The sequence below is a fragment of the Gigantopelta aegis genome, chromosome 4, assembly GCF_016097555.1.
Source record: "Gigantopelta aegis isolate Gae_Host chromosome 4, Gae_host_genome, whole genome shotgun sequence".
NCBI classification, from domain to species: domain Eukaryota; kingdom Metazoa; phylum Mollusca; class Gastropoda; order Neomphalida; family Peltospiridae; genus Gigantopelta; species Gigantopelta aegis.
In genome coordinates, this window is record NC_054702.1 from 118,921,846 (window position 1) to 118,944,127 (window position 22,282).

At 39.1% G+C, this 22,282-nt stretch overlaps 1 protein-coding gene across 1 annotated transcript; it reads left to right on the plus strand.

Moving 5' to 3' along the window:
* Positions 1 to 393: 393 nt before the first annotated feature.
* Positions 394 to 14,829, plus strand: LOC121372661 (transportin-3-like). The gene is made up of 9 exons (XM_041499107.1): positions 394 to 469; positions 1,728 to 1,788; positions 2,971 to 3,111; positions 4,058 to 4,174; positions 4,612 to 4,706; positions 6,862 to 7,018; positions 7,563 to 7,730; positions 13,900 to 14,012; positions 14,514 to 14,829. The coding sequence occupies exons 1-9, from the start codon at positions 426 to 428 to the stop codon at positions 14,572 to 14,574; spliced, it is 957 nt and encodes a 318-aa protein (XP_041355041.1). The 5' UTR covers positions 394 to 425; the 3' UTR covers positions 14,575 to 14,829.
* Positions 14,830 to 22,282: the final 7,453 nt, after the last annotated feature.

Below are 22,282 nucleotides of genomic sequence, written 5' to 3' on the forward strand. Positions count from 1 at the left end.
ACTTCATGTTTCATTTATTAGTAATGAATAAAATAAATCTATATAATGTGATATGCTGTCATACTTGTATGTTTTACTTTTCAATATCTTTCCATTAATTTTGTGATTACTATGATAACATACGTTAGTGTTCTTTATAAATTGTAGTTGATAATGTTTGACATTCATGGACTGATGACACAAAATCGCTTCACACATTTTGAGAACAACCTGACAGATAAAGCAATATAAAATAATACTTGCAACTAGCCAGCAATTTTTTTTTATAATCAAAAGTCTTCAATGATGCATTGCTTGTGTTAGGGTCAGTTTACGGAGCTAGTTAAGACATCTGTTGATTGGCCATACTGTGTTAACTTGGTGACATTTTGTGTGTTCAGTTGTTACAATCGGAGGACAAGGAACCTCTCAAACATGGATCAACGATGGACCCAACAAAATGGCTGGATCGACTCGCCGCAATCTTCAGGTAATCAAATCGGCTGTTTCTTTATTAATTTTTTCTTTTTGTCTCATTTATATGCAGTAAAAAGGCAAAATGTAGATATTACTTTTCTGCCGCCAGTGTCAACTTTTGCGTTACAGTTTAATGTTAAAATTTGGTGTTTTGATCAGTTTGTCACAAACTATAAGTCCTAGATCAGTGAAACTTGGTTTATAGTTGCACTTATGGATGTGTATCACAGTGTATCTTAGTGTATTGTAGTGTATCAGTGTATTGTAGTGTATCATAGTGTATTGTAGTGTATTACAGTGTATCGTAGTGTATCATATTGTAGTGTATAGTAGTGTATAGTAGTGTATTAGTGTGTCGTAGTGTATCACAGTGTATCGTAGTGGATCATAGTATATTGTAGTGTATCACAGTGTATTGTAGTGTATGGTAGTGTATCACAGAGTATTGTAGTGTATCATAGTATATTGTAGTGTATTACAGTGTATCGTAGTGTATCATATTGTAGTGTATCTAGTGTATTAGTGTGTCGTAGTGTATCACAGTGTATCGTAGTGGATCATAGTATATTGTAGTGTATCACAGTGTATTGTAGTGTATTGTATCGTAGTGTATCACAGAGTATTGTAGTGTATTGTGGTGTATCATAGAGTATTGTGGTGTGTCGCGGTGTATCGTAGTGTATCACAGAGTATTGGAGTGTATTGTAGTGTATCACAGTGTATCGTAGTGTATCACAGTGTATTGTGGTGTATCACAGTGTATCGTGGTGTATCACAGTGTATTGTGGTGTATCACGGTGTATCGTGGTGTATCACAGTGTGTCGTGGTGTATCACAGTGTGTCGTGGTATATCACAGTGTATTGTGGTGTATCACAGTGTATTGTAGTGTATCACAGTGTATAGTGGTGTATCACGGTGTAGTGTGGTGTATCGTAGTGTATCACAGTGTATTGTAGTGTATCGTGGTGTATTGTGGTGTATCACAGTGTATCGTGGTGTATCGAAATGAAGTAGGATGCGTAAAAATAAAGATGGGCACAGAAACATAAAGGGAGGCGACAGAACATGAAAGGAGGGTGGCAATAGCAGGACGGGACAGCAATAGCAGGACGGGACAGGACGCCCAGCAAAATGGAGCAGCGAAAAACACTGAATAGATATTCAACGTCACCTAATGCACAGCGATAGGATGTTTGTTTCTTAATAAGTAAATATAGATGGAATACAAGTGAATTTCTTGTTTTAATTATTATTTGGGTTTTTTTGTAGATACACAAACCCTCTAGTTACCAATGGCCAGGTTCATCCCTGTCAACAAGTTATTCAGGAAGTAAGTAATGTATTGTTTTATCTTACACCCAGTCTCACATCTCCCCTATAACTAAATTCCTATCACACCTTCCCATTCTATAACATTGTTTTCTAATGCACAACACCAACATACTTACAGTTTAATAAACTCACAATCTCACATCATTATAGTTTAATAAACTCACAATCTCACATCATTACAGTTTAATAAACTCACAATCTCACATCATTACAGTTTAATAAACTCACAATCTCACATCTCACCTATAACTAAATTCCTATCACACCTTCCCATTCTATAACATTGTTTTCTAATGCACAACACTAACATAATTACAGTTTAATAAACTCACAATCTCACATCATTACAGTTTAATAAACTCATAATCTCACATCATTACAGTTTAATAAACTCACAATCTCACATCTCACCTATAACTAAATTCCTATCACACCTTCCCATTCTATAACATTGTTTTCTAACACAAGACCAACATAATTACAGTTTAATAAAATCACAATCCCACATCTCACCTATAACTAAATTCCTATCACACCTTCCCATTCTATAACATTGTTTTCTAATGCACAACACCAACATAATTACAGTTTAATAAACTCACAATCTCACATCATTACAGTTTAATAAACTCACAATCTCAAATCTCACCTATAACTAAATTCCTATCACACCTTCCCATTCTATAACATTGTTTTCTAACACAAGACCAACATAATTACAGTTTAATAAAATCACAATCCCACATCTCACCTATAACTAAATTCCTATCACACCTTCCCATTCTATAAAATTGTTTTCTAATACAAGACCAACATAACAGTTGCTACAGTTTAATAAAGTCACAATCACATACCTCCCCATGGTATGGGCTGTTCTTGATCTGCAAGGAGTCTTCTATATGCAGACAGAGAAAACAACACCAACATAACAGTTGCTAAAGTTTAATAAAGTCACAATCTCACATCTCCCCATGGTATGGGCTGTTCTTTATCTGCAAGGAGGCTTCTATATGCAGACTGAGAAAACAACACCTACAAAATCTCTTGATAACACGTGTCATGTACTAGCTCTCATTGTCGTGGTGATCATATTTTATTTCCATTTGCTTTATCTGTTTTTGTGTGAGAACCGATATCCTGCTTCCTGTTTCCAGTACAGTAACATATCTCTTCCTTTCAGATCTGGCCGGTGTTGTCGCAGGCGTGCAGCAAGTACCAGGCTGACGTGCGCATCGTGGAGCGATGCTGTCGGTGTATACGATTCGCTGTCCGCTGTCTTGGGAAAAGCTCCGCCACTTTATTAACTCCACTAGTAACACAGGTACATATTTATTGTTGTAACACTCTAACAAACCTGCTTAGTTGCATAGTCCTAGTGTGTGTTAACGTTTTACCTACGTTGAGGCGTACAAGTTTATAACGTTTGTTCACATATTTTGACTGAAGGTCTGGTCCAGCAATACAATTAGTAATACAATAAAATCCATGTAACAAAGAATAAAGACTACACCCACCTGGCATCCTCGTCCTCTGCCACTAATAAAGCTGGTCTAACCCACGGCACTAATGACCGCCTAGGGGAGCATAGTAGGCAGTTACATGTGCCTCTAACAATGCCAGAAGTAACTAGATTACTAGGTGACAGGTGTGTGGCACAGATAGCCACAAGAGCCAAGCACCTGTCATGGTTGGAGAGACGAGGACTGGATGTGGAGGTGGACAGCAAAAGAAGTTGAAAGATAGTAGTTGCCAGATCAGGAAGAAATGAATGGAATTCAAAGGAGTGAAAGGAAAGGGGGCAGTGGGATTTAAAAAAGAGCAAGAAGAAAACAAAGAATAAAGACTGGTTTTATGGAGTAACCAGTTTAAAGAGGTTACATTCTGTACTGAACTTTAAAAAGGGACTAGAAAATGTCCACTTTTAAGAGGATTCTGGTTTCCAGAAGGCGTGGTTTGAGTGATAGAGGTCAAAATACCGAGAGATTTTTGTTTTGCCTGATGTCCCGTCGGACTGGCAATTATTTTACTGTTATATTCATACTTCAGTTTGAGTCAATGATGTTTGGTCCTCTGAGTTTTGATTCGGGCAGGCAGAATGTATAGCTTGCTGGACCAAATATCCTGCAGCAATTTCAACCCCTGAGACGTTTCACTGTATTTTATGAGTGTTCCTTGTCAGTCTGTATCAGACACTCTGGATTACTGAGGGTGTGGTTCTGAAGGGTTTTGCTGGACTTTATATTAACTGTTTGTTGTGACTGTTTCAGATGGTCAGTCTGTACCAGACACACCAGCACTCGTGTTTCCTGTATCTGGGAAGTATTCTTGTGGACGAGTACGGCACGGAACAGGCCTGTATTCCTGGGCTACTGGACATGTTGCAGGTGGGCAATCCAATTTTAAATATTGTCGTCTTCTAATTCAATTATACACTATTAATAGTAATATTTGGGCCTAAATTTACTCATTTCTCAGCCAGAGTAGCCAATTGGAGTGTAGTTTTAAAATCAGAAGAGTCGTTACTTGAATATGGATGTCTGTAATTGGTGGTGGTTTATATGGACAGAATCGTTAGAATGTTGTGAGAGTTATTGTCATGTCAAGTAAATGGCTAACAAATTCATTCTTGTAATTGATAACAACCACCACACTAGTGTTACAGTAATTGTAGAAAGGAAGTTTATATTGCTTCTAATGTAGGTGTTTTTGTTAAATAATTGCTAAATGCAGGAAAAGATTTGATTGCTTTCTCCAGTATAACTATTTGAAGTTTGTATCCCTGTTTAATTATCTTTGTAATTTTTTGTTTAATTTATACCAGGCATTTTGTGGTCCAACATTCAAGATCCTAGAAGAACACAACGGTCTGAGAAATCACCCAGACACCGTCGATGATCTGTTTCGACTGTCGTTAAGGTACACTACACAATTCACCATCTGTCGTTAAGGTACACTACACAATTTGCCATCTGTCGTTAAGGTACACTACACAATTCGCCAACTGTCGTTAGGTACACTACACAATTCGCCATCTGTCGTTAAGGTACACTACACAATTCGCCATCTGTCGTTAAGGTACACTACACAATTCGCCATCTGTCGTTAAGGTACACTACACAATTCGCCATCTGTCGTTAAGGTACACTACACAATTCGCCATCTGTCATTACGGTACACTACACAATTCGCCATCTGTCGTTAAGGTACACTACACAATTCGCCATCTGTCGTTAAGGTATACGACACAATTCACCAACTGTCGTTAAGGTATACGACACAATTCACCATCTGTCGTTAAGGTACACCACACAATTCACCAACTGTCGTTAAGGTACACCACACAATTCACCAACTGTCGTTAAGGTACACCACACAATTCACCAACTGTCGTTAAGGTACACCACACAATTCACCAACTTTCGTTGAGGTATACCACACAATTCACCAACTGTCGTTAAGGTACACCACACAATTCACCAACTGTCGTTACGGTATACCACACAATTCACCAACTGTCGTTAAGGTACACCACAAAATTCACCATCTGTCGTTAAGGTATACTACACAATTCACCAACTGTCATTAAGGTATACCATACAATTCACCAACTGTCGTTAAGGTATACCACACAATTCACTAATTGTCGTTACGGTACACCACACAATTCACATTTTAACTATGATGTAATATTCCATGAATTTTATGAAACTTTCATTGGCTTATAATAAAACTAAATCATTGCCAATTTGCATCTAAAACAGAACAGAAATAGAGCTGGGAAAAAAAAAAACCCGAACATTGTCATGGTTTTTCTATTTCATCATAATTTATGTAAAAGAAAAGTGAAATAAAACACACATCTGGCATCCTCGTCCTCTGCCGCTAATAAAGCTGGTCTGACCCACGGCACTAACTAACGACCGCTGGTAGTAGGGGTGTATAGTAGATGGTTACAAGTGCCTCTTAAAAATGTCAGAAGTAACTACTGAACACTCACCGAAGTGGTCAGACTAAGCCCACAGTTAAAAGCTGACTGGGAACAGGTGTGTGGCATAGATAGCCACAAGAGATAGGCCCCTGTCGCGGTTGGAGAGACAAGGACTGGGATGTGGAGGTGGACAGCAAAAGAAGTTGAAAGATAGGAGGAGTTGCCAGATCTGGAAGAAATGAGATGGAATTTCAAAGGAGAGAAAGGAAAGGGGGCACTGGGATAAAAAAATCTATATATATATATATATATATATATATATATATATATATATATTATTTCTACAAAATGAAAAAAGCTACAGGTTATACAAAACAAAACCCCATTACAGGTTAAGCAGCATTTCAGTTTGTGCAGGGTTGAAAATCCATTTAGAGATCTACCAGTAGTTATTTTCATTTTTTGATTTTGACAACAAAACATTATCTCTTTTTTTTTTTTGCCTTTCTGCCTTCATGCATCATAAATATCTTCTTAATTTGTCTTAATGTGTCCTAAAAGAGTAACATGGCTAATCCACTCCTGTGTTTTGTTTTCTATCTAGGTTTATCCAGCGGTCGACCCTGGCATTTCTGCAGAGTAACATGGCTAAACCACTCCTGTGTTTTGTTTTCTATCTAGGTTTATCCAGCGGTCGACCCTGGCATTTCTGCAGAGTAACATGGCTAATCCACTCCTGTGTTTTGTTTTCTATCTAGGTTTATCCAGCGGTCGACCCTGGCATTTCTGCAGAGTAACATGGCTAAACCACTCCTGTGTTTTGTTTTCTATCTAGGTTTATCCAGCGGTCGACCCTGGCATTTCTGCAGAGTAACATGGCTAAACCACTCCTGTGTTTTGTTTTCTATCTAGGTTTATCCAGCGGTCGACCCTGGCATTTCTGCAGAGTAACATGGCTAATCCACTCCTGTGTTTTGTTTTCTATCTAGGTTTATCCAGCGGTCGACCCTGGCATTTCTGCAGAGTAACATGGCTAAACCACTCCTGTGTTTTGTTTTCTATCTAGGTTTATCCAGCGGTCGACCCTGGCATTTCTGCAGAGTAACATGGCTAATCCACTCCTGTGTTTTGTTTTCTATCTAGGTTTATCCAGCGGTCGACCCTGGCATTTCTGCAGAGTAACATGGCTAAACCACTCCTGTGTTGTGCCATCGCGGCTTGTTCACTTGACCATAAGGACGCCAACGCCTCCGTAATGAAGTTTCTAACAGACTTCATTAAATGTGCACATGAGAAAGAGGTACATTTCATCTAATAAATTGCTTATATATTTAGAAAGGCAACTTGACAGATCGAGGTCCAATAGAGTAGCCCATTGCATGACAGCAGCGGGTTTCCTCTCTCACCTGTGTAGTCCTGAGCTATATGTGTGATGCTGTATAACCATTATTAAAATGTGTTGAGTGAGTCCTTCCTTGATAAAGATGAAGATTATTGTTTTATTAATGATAAAGTTTTTCATTCATGTCAGTAAGAGATTTTTGATAATTTGAAAGTTAAATGATTTAGTTTTTATCACAATATAGATGAAATTGAGAGATTTCTTGTTTCAACGTACTCTAATAATTATTGATAACTGATTTGTGTGAGTTATTAAATACAGTACCCACTAAAAATGAAGATTGTATATTATGTAGTACCTATTTTCAGCTGGTGGTTAAATGTATTTATTCACAGTTTATGATTTATTAACAGTATTGTCTACTTGTATGATTATTATGCAATATTTTTTAATGTTCTGCGTTACCAATCTAAATGACTGCATGCCTGTGTGTGTTGTGTAGGATCGTGAAGACTTTCAACTGAGGAAGACCCAGGTGATCGGTCTGCTCAACGAGCACGGTCAGCAGCTGGTTCACGCGTCAGTGAACGCGTGTATCTTCTGTCTACCGTCCTACATGATCCCTGACGTCGCCGACGTCCTCTACGAACTCATGCTCATAGACAGGCCGGTGAGTAACATGTTAGACTCATGTTCATAGACAGTGAGTAATGTGTTAAGACTCATGCTCATAGACAGGCCAGTGAGTAACGTGTTAGAATCATGTTCATAGACAGGCCGGTGAGTAACGTGTTAGGCTCATGTTCATAGACAGTGAGTAATGTGTTAGACTCATCTTGATAGACATGCTGGTGAGTAATGTTAAAACTCATGTTGATAAGACAGGCCGGTGAGTAACAAGCCTGCAATTAAGAAAATTACCGCGGAAAAATAATGTCCACAGCATTTTCCATGACAGTTTTATTGTTTGCAACTCTGGTTTGTAAGTAAATCTGAGTGATGAGTTTGTTATTTGTTTTGTTTGCCAGTATGCTGTAAGATTCATTTGTACAAGTGGCGGTATTCATTGACTGAAAGTGACATAACAGTTAACATGCGAATGACATGTGCCCGATCAAGAACAGTGGAGTTGTAAGGGGATGACACTTTATATGCAGCGTTTGCAGTCCACAGTGACGTGCCAGTTCAATCTTTATATTGTAATTATATTACATCAACTACTCAAAAGAATTTAAGGCTCAGACGATATTTTCTACATTATTTTCTGAATGTCAGTTATATTAGCTAGACCATAATGTCACGCATGGTATTGTTCCATTTTGACGAAAGTGGGTCTAAGCAACCCATAAATGAATTAAAATCCACTGTCACTGACACTGTCGACTAGTTCTAATGGCGAAAACATGCTTACATTTGCACGTAAATTAGGGCGAAAGCGAAAGGTCTGCTAAGTGCCCATAACTTGCTTTTTCACAAAGCGCTTCATTTGCACGCTTTGCACGTGTATTCCATGTTCCCAATGCTGAATTTCCATATAATTGGAGCTTGCGTTCGTGTACGGTGCACACTCCAAATTCGACAATGGTACGACTTCAACTGACTATCGAAGATCGAGGAAGGGCTATTGCTTGGCTTCAGGATGGCAATACGCAAAGAAATGTTGCTCTGAGACTTGGTGTCAGTCAGAGTGTCGTTGGCCGACTGTGGCAATGGTAACAAGCAACGAATTCTGTTCGAAATCGTCCACGTTCGGGAAGACCCCGAAGCACTACAAATAGAGAGGACCGCTACATCACCAATATGGCTCTACGTCAACGCACAACCACTGCATGCCGATTACGTGACAATCTGCGGACTGCGACTGGAACTCGAGTGTCTGATCAAACCATACGCAATCGTCTGAGAGCCAATAATCTACGCTGCCGTCGCCAGGCTGTTCGACCACCACTCCTACCACGTCACCGAACGGCCAGACGTCACTGGTGCACACTTCATCTGTGGTGGCAACGTGTTCAGTGGGGTCGAGTGATGTTCACTGATGAGTCCAGGTTTAGTCTCCAGTTCAACGACGGTCGGGTTCGTGTCTACAGACGTCCTGGGGAGCGCTTCGCTGACGTTAACGTTAGACAACGTCACCGGTTCGGTGGTGGCAGCGTCATGGTGTGGGGCGGCATCTCTATCCACCACAGGACCCCCCTCTATGTGGTGGATGGCAATCTGAATGGAATCCGCTATCTGAATGAGATTATCCGGCCGTTGGTTCTCCCAGGCCTTCAGCAGATTGGCGGCGGGGCAGTTTTGCAGGATGACAATGCCAGACCCCACCGCGCCAGGGTGGTAACGGACTTTCTCAGACAACAAGGTATCGCCAGGATGGATTGGCCAGCATATTCGCCTGACTTGGCCCCAATAGAGTACGCCTGGGACGAATTAGGCAGGAGAGTTCGGGATAACCATGCCCCTCCGGCCAACCTTCATGATCTGGGTCAACTTCTTATGGCAGAGTGGCAGGCCATTCCCCAAGAGTTCTTCAGATGTCTGATCAACAGCATGAGGCAACAATGTGTCGAGTGTATTCGCACCAGGGGTGGATTCACACACTATTAAATGAATGTTCTAATGTGTAAAATCCATGTTTGACAACCTTCAACTTTGACAGCATGTCATGTGACTTTCTTGTATACAGTGATGTTTATTTGTGGGTTTTTGTAAATATGGAACAATAAATTACATTTTTGGTGTAGTTTACATCATCAATCTAATACACTTAAATTTTGACCCTTAAATTCTTTTGAGTAGTATATTAGGAAGGCTGTCACCAAGACCAAATACCCTCCTTTCAAATCTAAGTAAATCGGTAAAGTTTTTTTCTTTTGGGTTAGGCCACTAGGCACCAGAAAAGGGTAGTATATTTTGTCAATATAAATTACAGAATTTGTTTTATTAAACTATCGGAACGATCTCTCTTTATATATGTATATCTACAAATATCTCATCATCATGCCGACCATAACACTTCAAGTGACTGAAAATAAGACATCCATACTTCGCCATAGCCACGGTTCAACAATATATAAGCTGTCACCCCATGCAATCCAGTGGTCCCTGCAATGCACATGTTACGAACAGTTAACGGAGTTCAATGACCTAGTTAGAACTCACTTAATGCTGGTAATTTACATACATTTTCAATCATGCCCGATGGTGTTGAGATTTAGATACTATATAATAACGGTGCAGAACAATAAGGAAAAAATACATCTTGAAAAAAAATCCAATATAGTCCACAGCAAAAAAATTCCACGGAGAATGAAAAACTCCACTGCATTGCCGATAGCCGCGGAGAATGAAAAACTCCACTGCATTGCCGATAGCCGAGGAGAATGAAAAACTCCACTGCATTGCCGATAGCCGCGGAGAATGAAAAACTCCACTGCATTGCTGATGGCCGCGGGCAATTGCAGGGGTTGGAGTAACATGTTAAACTATTGTTGATAGAAAGTGAGTGTCACGTACCAAAGACTATGGAAAAGATAACTCAACAAAAATGAAATATTATATATTTAATACAAAAAAACACAACTATATATATATATATATATATATACATACATATACACGCACACCAAAACCCCACATTCACTCACCACCCATCTCATTCGTCCCAGTCATCCATCAATCCAACCCCATGTTGAAAAAAACTACAAAAATAAACATAATCACAGTACTTCAGTTTGTTCTAGAACATTTTCCGAAATGAAAATTACTCAGCGTTACAAACGTTCCAAATATAAAAATAACTCCGGAATCCACACCACCCTGGTTGTTCGTATACACATCCTGATTCCGACCTCATGAAGTCCAATCGCGGGAATCCAACCTCGGGAATCCAACCGTGGGAATCCATCCTCGGGCCAATCCAACCTTGGGCCAATCCAACCTTTCGCCAATCCAACCTCGGGAATCCAACCATATGAGTCCACTCATATCAATCCAAGGGTTCAGTCTCCACCCCAACCTCAGGATTCTACACCTGGGACCACCCGGTCTTAACACCGTGAGAAATACAAGAGCACCTTCCTCCTTAACGAAAATGATAACTCTGCCCAACACCTAATAATTCTTTCAATTTACGCATTTCCCCGACACAATTAGTACGTGCTTTCCATGAATTTCCCATCCCAATACAATGCACCATTTTCCCTGTGTCTTCCACTGCTCATCCACACACTGCCGTGCAACATACTACACCACACAACAAAAGTCACGCACACAAATTAAATTCACTTATTTAGAATGCCCGTCAACAAAAGTAACGCATATATAAAATATGACATGTGACAGTGAGTAATGTCTTAAACTCATCCTGGATAGACAGGTTGGTGAGTAATGTGTTAAACTCATGTTGATAGACAGGCCAGTGAGTAATGTGTTAAACTCATGTTGATAGACAGGCCAATGAGTAATGTGTTAAACTCATGTTGATAGACAGGCCAATGAGTAATGTGTTAAACTCATGTTGATAGACAGGCCAGTCAATAATGTGTTAAACTGATGTTGATAGACAGGCCAGTCAATAATGTGTTAAACTGATGTTGATAGAAAGGCCAGTCAATAATGTGTTAAACTCATGTTGATAGAAAGGCCAGTCAATAATGTGTTAAACTGATGTTGATAGAAAGGCCAGTGAATAATGTGTTAAACTCATGTTGATAGAAAGGCCAGTGAATAATGTGTTAAACTCATGTTGATAGAAAGGCCAGTCAATAATGTGTTAAACTGATGTTGATAGAAAGGCCAGTGAATAATGTGTTAAACTCATGTTGATAGAAAGGCCAGTGAATAATGTGTTAAACTCATGTTGATAGAAAGGCCAGTCAATAATGTGTTAAACTGATGTTGATAGAAAGGCCAGTGAATAATGTGTTAAACTCATGTTGATAGAACAGTGAGTATCATGTATGAACTCATGTTGATAGACAGGTTAGTCTAAGCAATTACCTATACAAACACAGTGGTGTACACTACAGGGTGCAGAAATGCGAGTAAAAATTCTGATGGACGAGTTTAATAATGCAACTACCAGTCCGATGGGTGATCCGTCTTTTTCTGACTGACTGTACATTTCATTTATTATTATTTTAATTTTTTACATTAAATCTGCAACTCCGCATCAGTCATGGCTGAATTCAAAACCATTTAAACAAACAGTTCAGAATGATGAAGAAATAGTTCAGTACAAACTAATTCATGTACCACATTGCTGACTTTGGAGTTCCGAACTGCGCAGACACGACATTCCATAAACGGGTTATAGCGAAAACGGATAACTGCCCCAAACGAAAACAGAACCAAATTGGACAGAACCAAAATCTATGGCTATATGACTACATATATACGGAACCAAAAATTAAAAAAATGTATGGCTAAAACTGTATTAAGAGTTATGAATATCTTCAATAAAACAACAGCTATAGTAATTATTTATTACTTTGTAACACTGTTTTCCCCCAATACATTGAAATGCTGTTATAGCTAAAACAAAATATGAAAAATTAAATAAAAAGGTACCATTTTCATCAATACACTTAGTGCCATTATAGTCCAATCGGTTCCATTTTGGCCTACAAAAATGGTTCCGTTTTGATAGTGATTCTGATTTAGCCTCATTCCTGGAAACAGAGACATTAAAAGGTCAATAGTTCCTAAAAAGTATTTGTTTATGTTCAAAGTATGTTGCCGGTGTTTTGAATGTATTTTTTGTTAAATACTTGCAAGATGCTACTTGAATTTTGTAAATTGTTGATACTCTGTGTTGTTACTGTTGATACTCTGTGTTGATAATCTGTGTTACTGTTGATATTCTGTGTTGTTACTGTTGATACTCTGTTACTGTTGATACTCTGTGTTGTTACTGTTGATATTCTGTGTTACTGTTGATACTCTGTGTTGTTACTGTTGATACTCTGTGTTACTGTTGATACTCTGTATTGTTACTGTTGATACTCTGTGTTGATACTCTGTGTTACTGTTGATACTCTGTTGTTACTGTTGATACTATGAGTTGATACTCTGTTGTTACTGTTGATACTCTGTGTTGATACTGTGTGTTACTGTTGATACTCTGTGTTGATACTATGTGTTACTGTTGATACTCTGTTACTGTTGATACTCTGTGTTGTTACTCTGTGTTGATACTCTGTGTTACTGTTGATACTATGTGTTGTTACTGTTGATACTCTGTGTTACTGTTGATACTCTGTGTTACTGTTGATACTCTGTGTTGTTACTGTTGATACTCTGTGTTACTGTTGATACTCTGTATTACTGTTGATATTATGTGTTGATACTGTGTGTTACTGTTGATACTCTTGTGTTGATACTCTGTGTTGTTACTGTTGATACTATGTGTTGATACTATGTGTTACTGTTGATACTCTGTGTTGATACTCTTTGTTACTGTTGATACTCTGTGTTGTTACTGTTGATACTCTGTGTTGTTACTGATGATACTCTGTGTTGATACTCTGTGTTACTGTTGATACTCTGTGTTGATACTATGTGTTACTGTTGATACTCTGTGTTGTTACTGTTGATACTCTGTGTTGTTACTGTTGATACTCTGTGTTGATACTCTGTGTTACTGTTGATACTATGTGTTGATACTCTGTGTTACTGTTGATATTCTGTGTTGATACTCTGTGTTGTTACTGTTGATACTCTGTGTTGATACTATGTGTTACTGTTGATACTCTGTGTTGATACTCTTTGTTACTGTTGATACTCTGTGTTGTTACTGTTGACACTCTGTGTTGATACTGTTGATATTGTTATTTCAGACGTTCTGTGTGTGGCTGGAGACAACTCTGAAGGCTCTACCGACAGAGAGTAGCGGTGGCGCGGTGACCGCGACTCACAAACAGCTGACCGATGTCCACAAGACAATCACAAGGTGATCACAGTCACATGCTGTAGTTACGCTGCCATGTGCTGTAGTTACGCTGTCATGTGCTGTAGTTATGCTCAATGAAGGTTTATTATAACTCTAAGTCAGGAAATTACCACATCAGTCCAATCTATAAATCATTTCAGTCTATAGATGTCTAGTTTGGCACCAGTTTTATCTAGAAATCCGTCTCACCTAGAAATCAGTGTAATTTAGAAATTAGTTTAATCTAGAAATCAGTCTAATCTACAAATCATTCTAATATAGAAATCATTTTAATCTAAAAGTCAGTTTAATTATAGAAAATTAATTGATGACTTGAAGAATAGAAAGTGTCTAAATAGCCATATTATGTTAGCCACCAAATAGGTGGAGTTTAAAATGTGCTGAGATGTTGTTAAACAAATATTCCTTTCCTTTCCCCTTGACAAAGAGGAAGCTGTGTTGTGACCGCTAGGATTGTTTTCACTTCTCTCTCAGGCTAATTATAATTAACATTGTTTGCAGTGCTGAAGAAATGAAGACCGTGTCGCACGCTCTTCGAGAGTTCTCCCGCCTGTACAGATAAAATTACCTCTGTGATATCGCCGTCGCCCACGTCAAGTGCTCTGCTTCGTCATGCCGTACTGGTAGATAGCCGCATCGCAAGTCACCGCACACAGATTCAACTCTGGCTTACAAACTGATCAAAACTCCCATCACAGTCAGCAGGAATTGTGTGGTGGTCCAAGTCTGGAAATCATCTAGATAAGTGTGTGTGTGGTTGTCTGGGTCTGTGATAGGGAACAAGAGGGGTGTTTGTGTCTGGGTGTGTGACAGTGAACAGGAGATTGGGGGGGGGGGGGGGGGTCTGGGTCTGTGACAGGGAACAGGAGATGGGGGGGGGGGGGGGTCTGGGTCTGTGACAGGGAACGAGAGGGGTGTCTGTGTGGCTGCCTGACTAGATCTGACCGTGGACAAGGGGTGTGTGTCTGTCAGTTCAACTCTGTGTCACCATGAATTTAGAGTTATGTGTGTATGTGTGTGTCTGTTAGTTCAAGTCTATGGAGTTATGTATGTGTGTGTCAGTTCAAGTCTGTCTCCATGAATTTAGAGTTATGTATGTATGTGTCTGTAAGTTCAAGTCTGTGTCACCATGAATTTAGAGTTATGTGTGTATGTGTGTGTCTGTTAGTTCAAGTCTATGGAGTTATGTATGTGTGTGTCAGTTCAAGTCTGTCTCCATGCATTTAGAGTTATGTATGTATGTGTCTGTAAGTTCAAGTCTGTGTTACCATGAATTTAGAGTTATGTATGTGTGTGTGTCTGTTAGTTCAAGTCTATGGAGTTATGTATGTGTGTGTCTGTTAGTTCAAGTCTGTCACCATGAATTTAGAGTTATGTATGTATGTGTCTGTAAGTTCAAGTCTGTCTCCATGAATTTAGAGTTATGTATGTATGTGTCTGTAAGTTCAAGTCTGTGTCACCATGAATTTAGATTTATGTATGTGTGTAAGTCTGTCACCATGAATTTAGAGTTATGTATGTATATGTCTGTAAGTTCAAGTCTCTCACCATGAATTTAGAGTTATGTATGTGTGTGTCTGTAAGTTCAAGTCTGTCACCATGAATTTACAGTTATGTATGTGTGTGTCTGTAAGTTCAAGTCTGTCTCCATGAATTTACAGTTATGTATGTGTGTCTGTTTCGCGTTGACCTACTTGTGGTGAGTGAGTGACTGTACATGTGTCTGTATGAGCGTCTGTTTTGTGGTGAGTGAGTGACTACATGTGTCAGTATGAGTGTCTTGTTTCACGTTGACCTACTTGTGGTGAGTGACTACATGTGTCAGTATGAGTGTCTTGTTTCACGTTGACCTACTTGTGGTGAGTGAGTGACTGTACATGTCAGTATGAGTGTCTTGTTTCACGTTGACGTACTTGTGGTGAGTGAGTGACTGTACATGTGTCAGTATGAGTGTCTTGTTTCACGTTGACCTACTTGTGGTGAGTGAGTGACTACATGTGTCAGTATGAGTGTCTTGTTCACGTTGACCTACTTGTGGTGAGTGAGTGACTACATGTGTCAGTATGAGTGTCTTGTTTCACGTTGACCTACTTGTGGTGAGTGAGTGACTACATGTGTCAGTATGAGTGTCTTGTTTCGTGTTGACCTACTTGTGGTGAGTGAGTGACTACATGTGTCAGTATGAGTGTCTTGTTTCGAGTTGACCTACTTGTGGTGAGTGAGTGACTACATGTGTCAGTATGAGTGTCTTGTTTCACGTTGACCTACTTGTGGTGAGTGAGTGACTGTACATTTGTCTGTATGAGTGTCTTGTTTCACTTTGACCTACTTGTGGTGAGTGAGTGACTACATGTGTCAGTATGAGTGTCTTGTTTCACGTTGACCTACTTGTGGTGAGTGAGTGACTGTACATGTGTCTGTATGAGTGTCTTGTTTCACGTTGACCTACTTGTGGTGAGTGAGTGACTACATGTGTCAGTATGAGTGTCTTGTTTCGAGTTGACCTACTTGTGGTGAGTGAGTGACTACATGTGTCAGTATGAGTGTCTTGTTTCGAGTTGACCTACTTGTGGTGAGTGAGTGACTACATGTGTCAGTATGAGTGTCTTGTTTCGAGTTGACCTACTTGTGGTGAGTGAGTGACTACATGTGTCAGTATGAGTGTCTTGTTTCACGTTGACCTACTTGTGGTGAGTGAGTGACTGTACATTTGTCTGTATGAGTGTCTTGTTTCACTTTGACCTACTTGTGGTGAGTGAGTGACTACATGTGTCAGTATGAGTGTCTTGTTTCACGTTGACCTACTTGTGGTGAGTGAGTGACTGTACATGTGTCTGTATGAGTGTCTTGTTTCACGTTGACCTACTTGTGGTGAGTGAGTGACTACATGTGTCAGTATGAGTGTCTTGTTTCGAGTTGACCTACTTGTGGTGAGTGAGTGACTACATGTGTCAGTATGAGTGTCTTGTTTCACGTTGACCTACTTGTGGTGAGTGAGTGACTGTACATGTGTCTGTATGAGTGTCTTGTTTCACGTTGACCTACTTGTGGTGAGTGAGTGACTGTACATGTGTCAGTATGAGTGTCTTGTTTCACGTTGACCTACTTGTGGTGAATGAGTGACTGTACATGTGTCTGAGTGTATGTCCATGCTCTTGTCACAGTCACCTACAGGTGTGTGTGAATGCACATGTATATATGCGTGTGTTTGTGTATATACACACGTGTGTGTGTATATATACACACGTGTGTGTGTGTGTGTGAATGCACATGTATATATGCATGTGTGTGTGTATATACACACGTGTGTGTGTACTGTGTGTGTGTGAATGCACATGTATATATGCATGTGTGTGTGTGTGTATGTATCCTGTGTGTGTGAATGGACATGTATGTATGCATGCGTGTGTGTGTGTGTGTATACCGTGTGTGTGTGTATGTACATACTGTGTGTGTGTGTGTATGTACATATACTGTGTGTGTGCGTGTGTATGCACATGTATATATGCGTGTGTTTGTATATACACGTGTGTATGTATATTGTGTGTGTGTGTGTGTACATGTGTGTATGCATGTGTGGCATTCCAGGTCTCTGTCACAGTGGATGTGTGTGCAAGTCTTTGCTGTGGTGATCAGAGATTTCTCTGCCTTAGGTTTGCGTTATGGTGATCTGACTTTTGTGTGCAAACCAATACAGCCTGAGTCAGATCTGTGGCTTGCAGACATTTGTGTGTGCACACCAATACAGCCTGAGTCAGATCTGTGGCTTGCAGACATTTGTGTGTGCAAACCAATACAGCCTGAGTCAGATCTGTGGCTTGCAGACATTTGTGTGTGCACACCAATACAGCCTGAGTCGAATCTGTTGCTTGCAGACATTTGTGTGTGCAAACCAATACAGCCTGAGTCGGATCTGTGGCTTGCAGACAGTTGTGTGTGCACACCAATACAGCCTGAGTCGGATCTGTGGCTTGCAGACAGTTGTGTGTGCACACCAATACAGCCTGAGTTTGTGGCATTCTCTACACAGTGCTAGTCAGTTTCCTTGCGATTCTCTGTTCAATGTCTTCTCGTCCACAGCCGTCGGCTAAGATTTCAGTGATATTTTATTGGCCTTTGTCGAATCCACAGAACACTGACATTTGTATGGATTTGACACCACATGTCACCAGTGACTGCATTTTGGCTTTGGCATGAGTTTGTGTGTATTTTATCACTATTGACTGGCTATGCCTTGTGACATGCTTGTTTGTGTATGCATGCCAATACCTATTGTGTGTTGTAACCATGACTACAGATAATAAGTGACATCCTTAGATCCTCATTCATTTCATGTTCATGTAGAATAACATTTCCAGTTTTTTCATCTTTAGTGGGATGTGTAGGTGTTTTCTGTTTGGTGGTGTAGATGTTTTCTGTTTGGTGGTGTAGATGTTTTCTGTTTGGTGGTGTAGATGTTATGGTACCTGAGAGTTATGGCCATCACAGAGTGGGCTAGTATCTTGATCTGAACTGACACAAAGTTTTTCCTTACACACAGCATCACTAATGGCTTCTAGATGAAAGACGATGGTCACAGAATTAATATGCCTATACTGGCCAGTCCTTTAGTTATTTGTTAACTTTAAAACTAAATAGAGTTAAAACCAGACAATAACTGTTTTGCCAAGTTGTAGTCAAATATCAGGTCATGACATTATGTATATTTTCATTTACAATGAAGGCTTTTTGAGTTTTACAACAAATTAAAAATCCTGCATTAAATTTCTGTTTGGCAAAGAGGAAAAAGACCATTGAGTTAACTCCCTTGAATAGTGACATTTGTTGTGATTTTCCTCAACTGCAGCTGTGTAGTGACATACTGAAAGTAACCAAGAATGACATTATGTATAACGGTGCCATCCTTGTTTTAGAATAAAATTTGGAATGTTTAGCGTAGGTATTTTATCAAACATTTTGTGAGACTTATGTGAAAGCAAAAGCAGGAATAACACTTTTAACTCAGTTCATCTTGCAACTAATATGGTTTTGCTGGGTAATTTGATAAGCATACAACTAATATGGTTTTGCTGGGTCATTTGATAAGCATACAACTAATATGGTTTTGCTGGGTCATTTGATAAGCATACAACTAATATGGTTTTGCTGGGTAATTTGATAAGCATACATTTCATGTAATTTCCTTTGAATGCAAGATATTTATTTGAATTATGCTGTCAGTTTTACAAGATTTTCCAGACACTAATTTTCATCTTGCCTCAGCAAAGTTAGAAGTGAGTGATAACAATTTTTATAAACTGATCAGCTTACTACTCACATAGCTAGATTGTGGGGTCAGGGAAGTTTTGTTACTAGGAAAACGGTTATAGCATTACTGGAGTTGTCCTACTAAGAGATATGTTCGAGATTTTCACTGGTGTTGTTTTCTGGGTCGTAAGAGAGGAGAAAGTGATGTAACTATGAAATGGCGTCTCATTAAGTACTGAAGGAATGGATGCTGTAACTATGAAATGGCGTCTCATTAAGTACTGAAGGAATGGATGCTGTAACTGTGAAATGGTGTCTCATTAAGTACTGAAGGAATGGATGCTGTAACTGTGAAATGGCGTCTCATTAAGTACTGAAGGAATGGATGCTGTAACTGTGAAATGGCGTCTCTTTAAGTACTGAAGGAATGGATGCTGTAACTGAAATGGCGTCTCATTAAGTACTGAAGGAATGGATGCTGTAACTGTGAAATGGCGTCTCATTAAGTACTGAAGGAATGGATGCTGTAACTGTGAAATGGCGTCTCATTAAGTACTGAAGTAATGGATGCTGTACAGAATGTTTTAAATACTGTACAAACTGTATAGACGTCTAAGCACATTGTTCAGTTGTACATAAATATTTTATACATATTTTACACCTATCTGCCAAAACAACAGTTTTAACACTGGTTTGAATGTTTTGTTCTTTACAGTAAACCATTCCGTATCATTTGAGGGTGGTGATGGTTCATTATGAGGAGAACGTGTTATTTTCTACATCACAGTATAGTCATGTTCGAGGGATTTTCTGGTCTGCTTTAAATCTTTTTTTCTTTAACAGGTTCCTATGACCTCATGTTCAGTTAATGGATAACTGAAATGTTTATGTCATAGGTTTCTGTTATCTATGTTTACACAGGCGTCTATGAATTGAACATTTGTAGAAGCTGCTCATAAGTTACGCTAAAACAGTTGAGGTAAACCATTTCATTTTGCATAATGTATAATGTAATGATTTCATAAACTTAACCAATGAAAAATACTTGAACAAAGCAAGACGATGAAAATGATCATTCCCGTGAGTAAGGATAGTAAAATGTAGATTTGTTTTTCATTAGTTTCTTTAGGCAGTTGGGTATTCTGACAACAAGCTTACCCCAAATCATCAGTGAATTCAATTCTTTTATTGCCTTAATCTACAAGCTTATCAGATTGACGGTGATTCAGTTTGGTGACATTAGCATGTTACCGATAGTTGGACTGTAGATTGAAGTGATTCAGTTTGGTAACAGCAGGTTACAGGTAGCTAGTTGGACTGTAGATTGAAGTGATTCAATTTGGTAACATTAGCAGGTTACAGATAGCTAGTTGGACTGTAGATTGGAGTGATTCAGTTTGGTGACATTAGCAGGTTACAGATAGTTAGCTGGACTGTAGATTGAAGTGATTCAGTTTGGTGACATTAGCAGGTTACAGATAGTTAGTTGGACTGTAGATTGAAGTGATTCAGTTTGGTGACATTAGCAGGTTACAGATAGCTAGTTGGACTGTAGATTGAAGTGATTCAATTTGGTGACATTAGCAGGTTACAGGTAGTTGGACTAGATTGAAGTGATTCAGTTTGGTGACATTAGCAGGTTACAGATAGTTGGACTGTAGATTGAAGTGATTCAGTTTGGTGACATTAGCAGGTTACAGATAGCTAGTTGGACTGTAGATTGAAGTGATTCAATTTGGTGACATTAGCAGGTTACAGGTAGTTGGACTAGATTGAAGTGATTCAGTTTGGTGACATTAGCAGGTTACAGATAGTTGGACTGTAGATTGAAGTGATTCAGTTTGGTGACATTAGCAGGTTACAGATAGTTGGACTGTAGATTGAAGTGATTCAGTTTGGTGACATTAGCAGGTTACAGATAGCTAGTTGGACTGTAGATTGAAGTGATTCAATTTGGTGACATTAGCAGGTTACAGGTAGTTGGACTAGATTGAAGTGATTCAGTTTGGTGACATTAGCAGGTTACAGATAGCTAGTTGGACTGTAGATTGTTTATCATACATTAGCAGGTTACAGATAGTTAGACTGTAGATTGATGTGATTCAGTTTGGTGACATTAGCAGGTTACATATAGCTAGTTGGACTGTAGATTGTTTATCATACATTAGCAGGTTACAGATAGTTGGACTGTAGATTGATGTGATTCAGTTTGGTGACATTAGCATGTTACATATAGCTAGTTGGACTGTAGATTGTTTATCATACCTTAGCAGGGCCCATATTTTCGAAGCAATCTTAGCCTACGAAATCGTAAAAGCATCGTAAACTATGACGTCACTATGGCATGTGCTGTAGTGACGTCACAACGTCACGATGGTTTTATGATTTCGTAGCACTAAGCTTCGAAAATATGGGCCCAGGTTACAGATAGCTAGTTGGACTGTAGATTGTTTATCATACATTAGCAGGTTACAGATAGCTAGTTGGACTGTAGATTGTTTATCATACATTAGCAGGTTACAGATAGCTAGTTGGACTGTAGATTGTTTATCATACATTAGCAGGTTACAGATAGCTAGTTGGACTGTAGATTGTTTATCATAAACTGTTGTTCTATGTGGTATTTGTGAAAGCCTCAGCTCTACCCATGTGTATGTGTTTTGTTTTGAACTGTTAAACAAGCCCGGGTAATTTGACTGGCTGTTCACTGTGAGAACGGCATGCTGGACTCTGAACATATGTGTTTTGTTATATTTATTGTGTACATAATGACAGTATTAATATGAGGGGAGAACAGTGTTTTATTCTCATGCTGATCGTATTTTATTTGTCATCATCCACCTTATTCTTTTAATAGTTTTTATTTCCCATGTTCCCAGTATCTAGACAACTCCCTGTATGTTCAGTTTGAGTATTTCGTTTTAACACGGATGATGGCAAAATGTGATATAATTGTGCTGTAGCATGTGACCAGTGAAAGACAGGTGATTGTTTGCCTTTGACACACTTTTCTGTCACCATGT

Bases quoted from the DNA above. Each gene is read 5' to 3' on its own strand.
- LOC121372661 (XM_041499107.1), top strand. From the start codon at position 426: ATGGACCCAACAAAATGGCTGGATCGACTCGCCGCAATCTTCAG. The intron at 7,019-7,562 runs GTACATTTCATC...TGTGTTGTGTAG, and splicing joins AATGTGCACATGAGAAAGAG to GATCGTGAAGACTTTCAACT. The intron at 14,013-14,513 runs GTGATCACAGTC...CATTGTTTGCAG, and splicing joins GTCCACAAGACAATCACAAG to TGCTGAAGAAATGAAGACCG.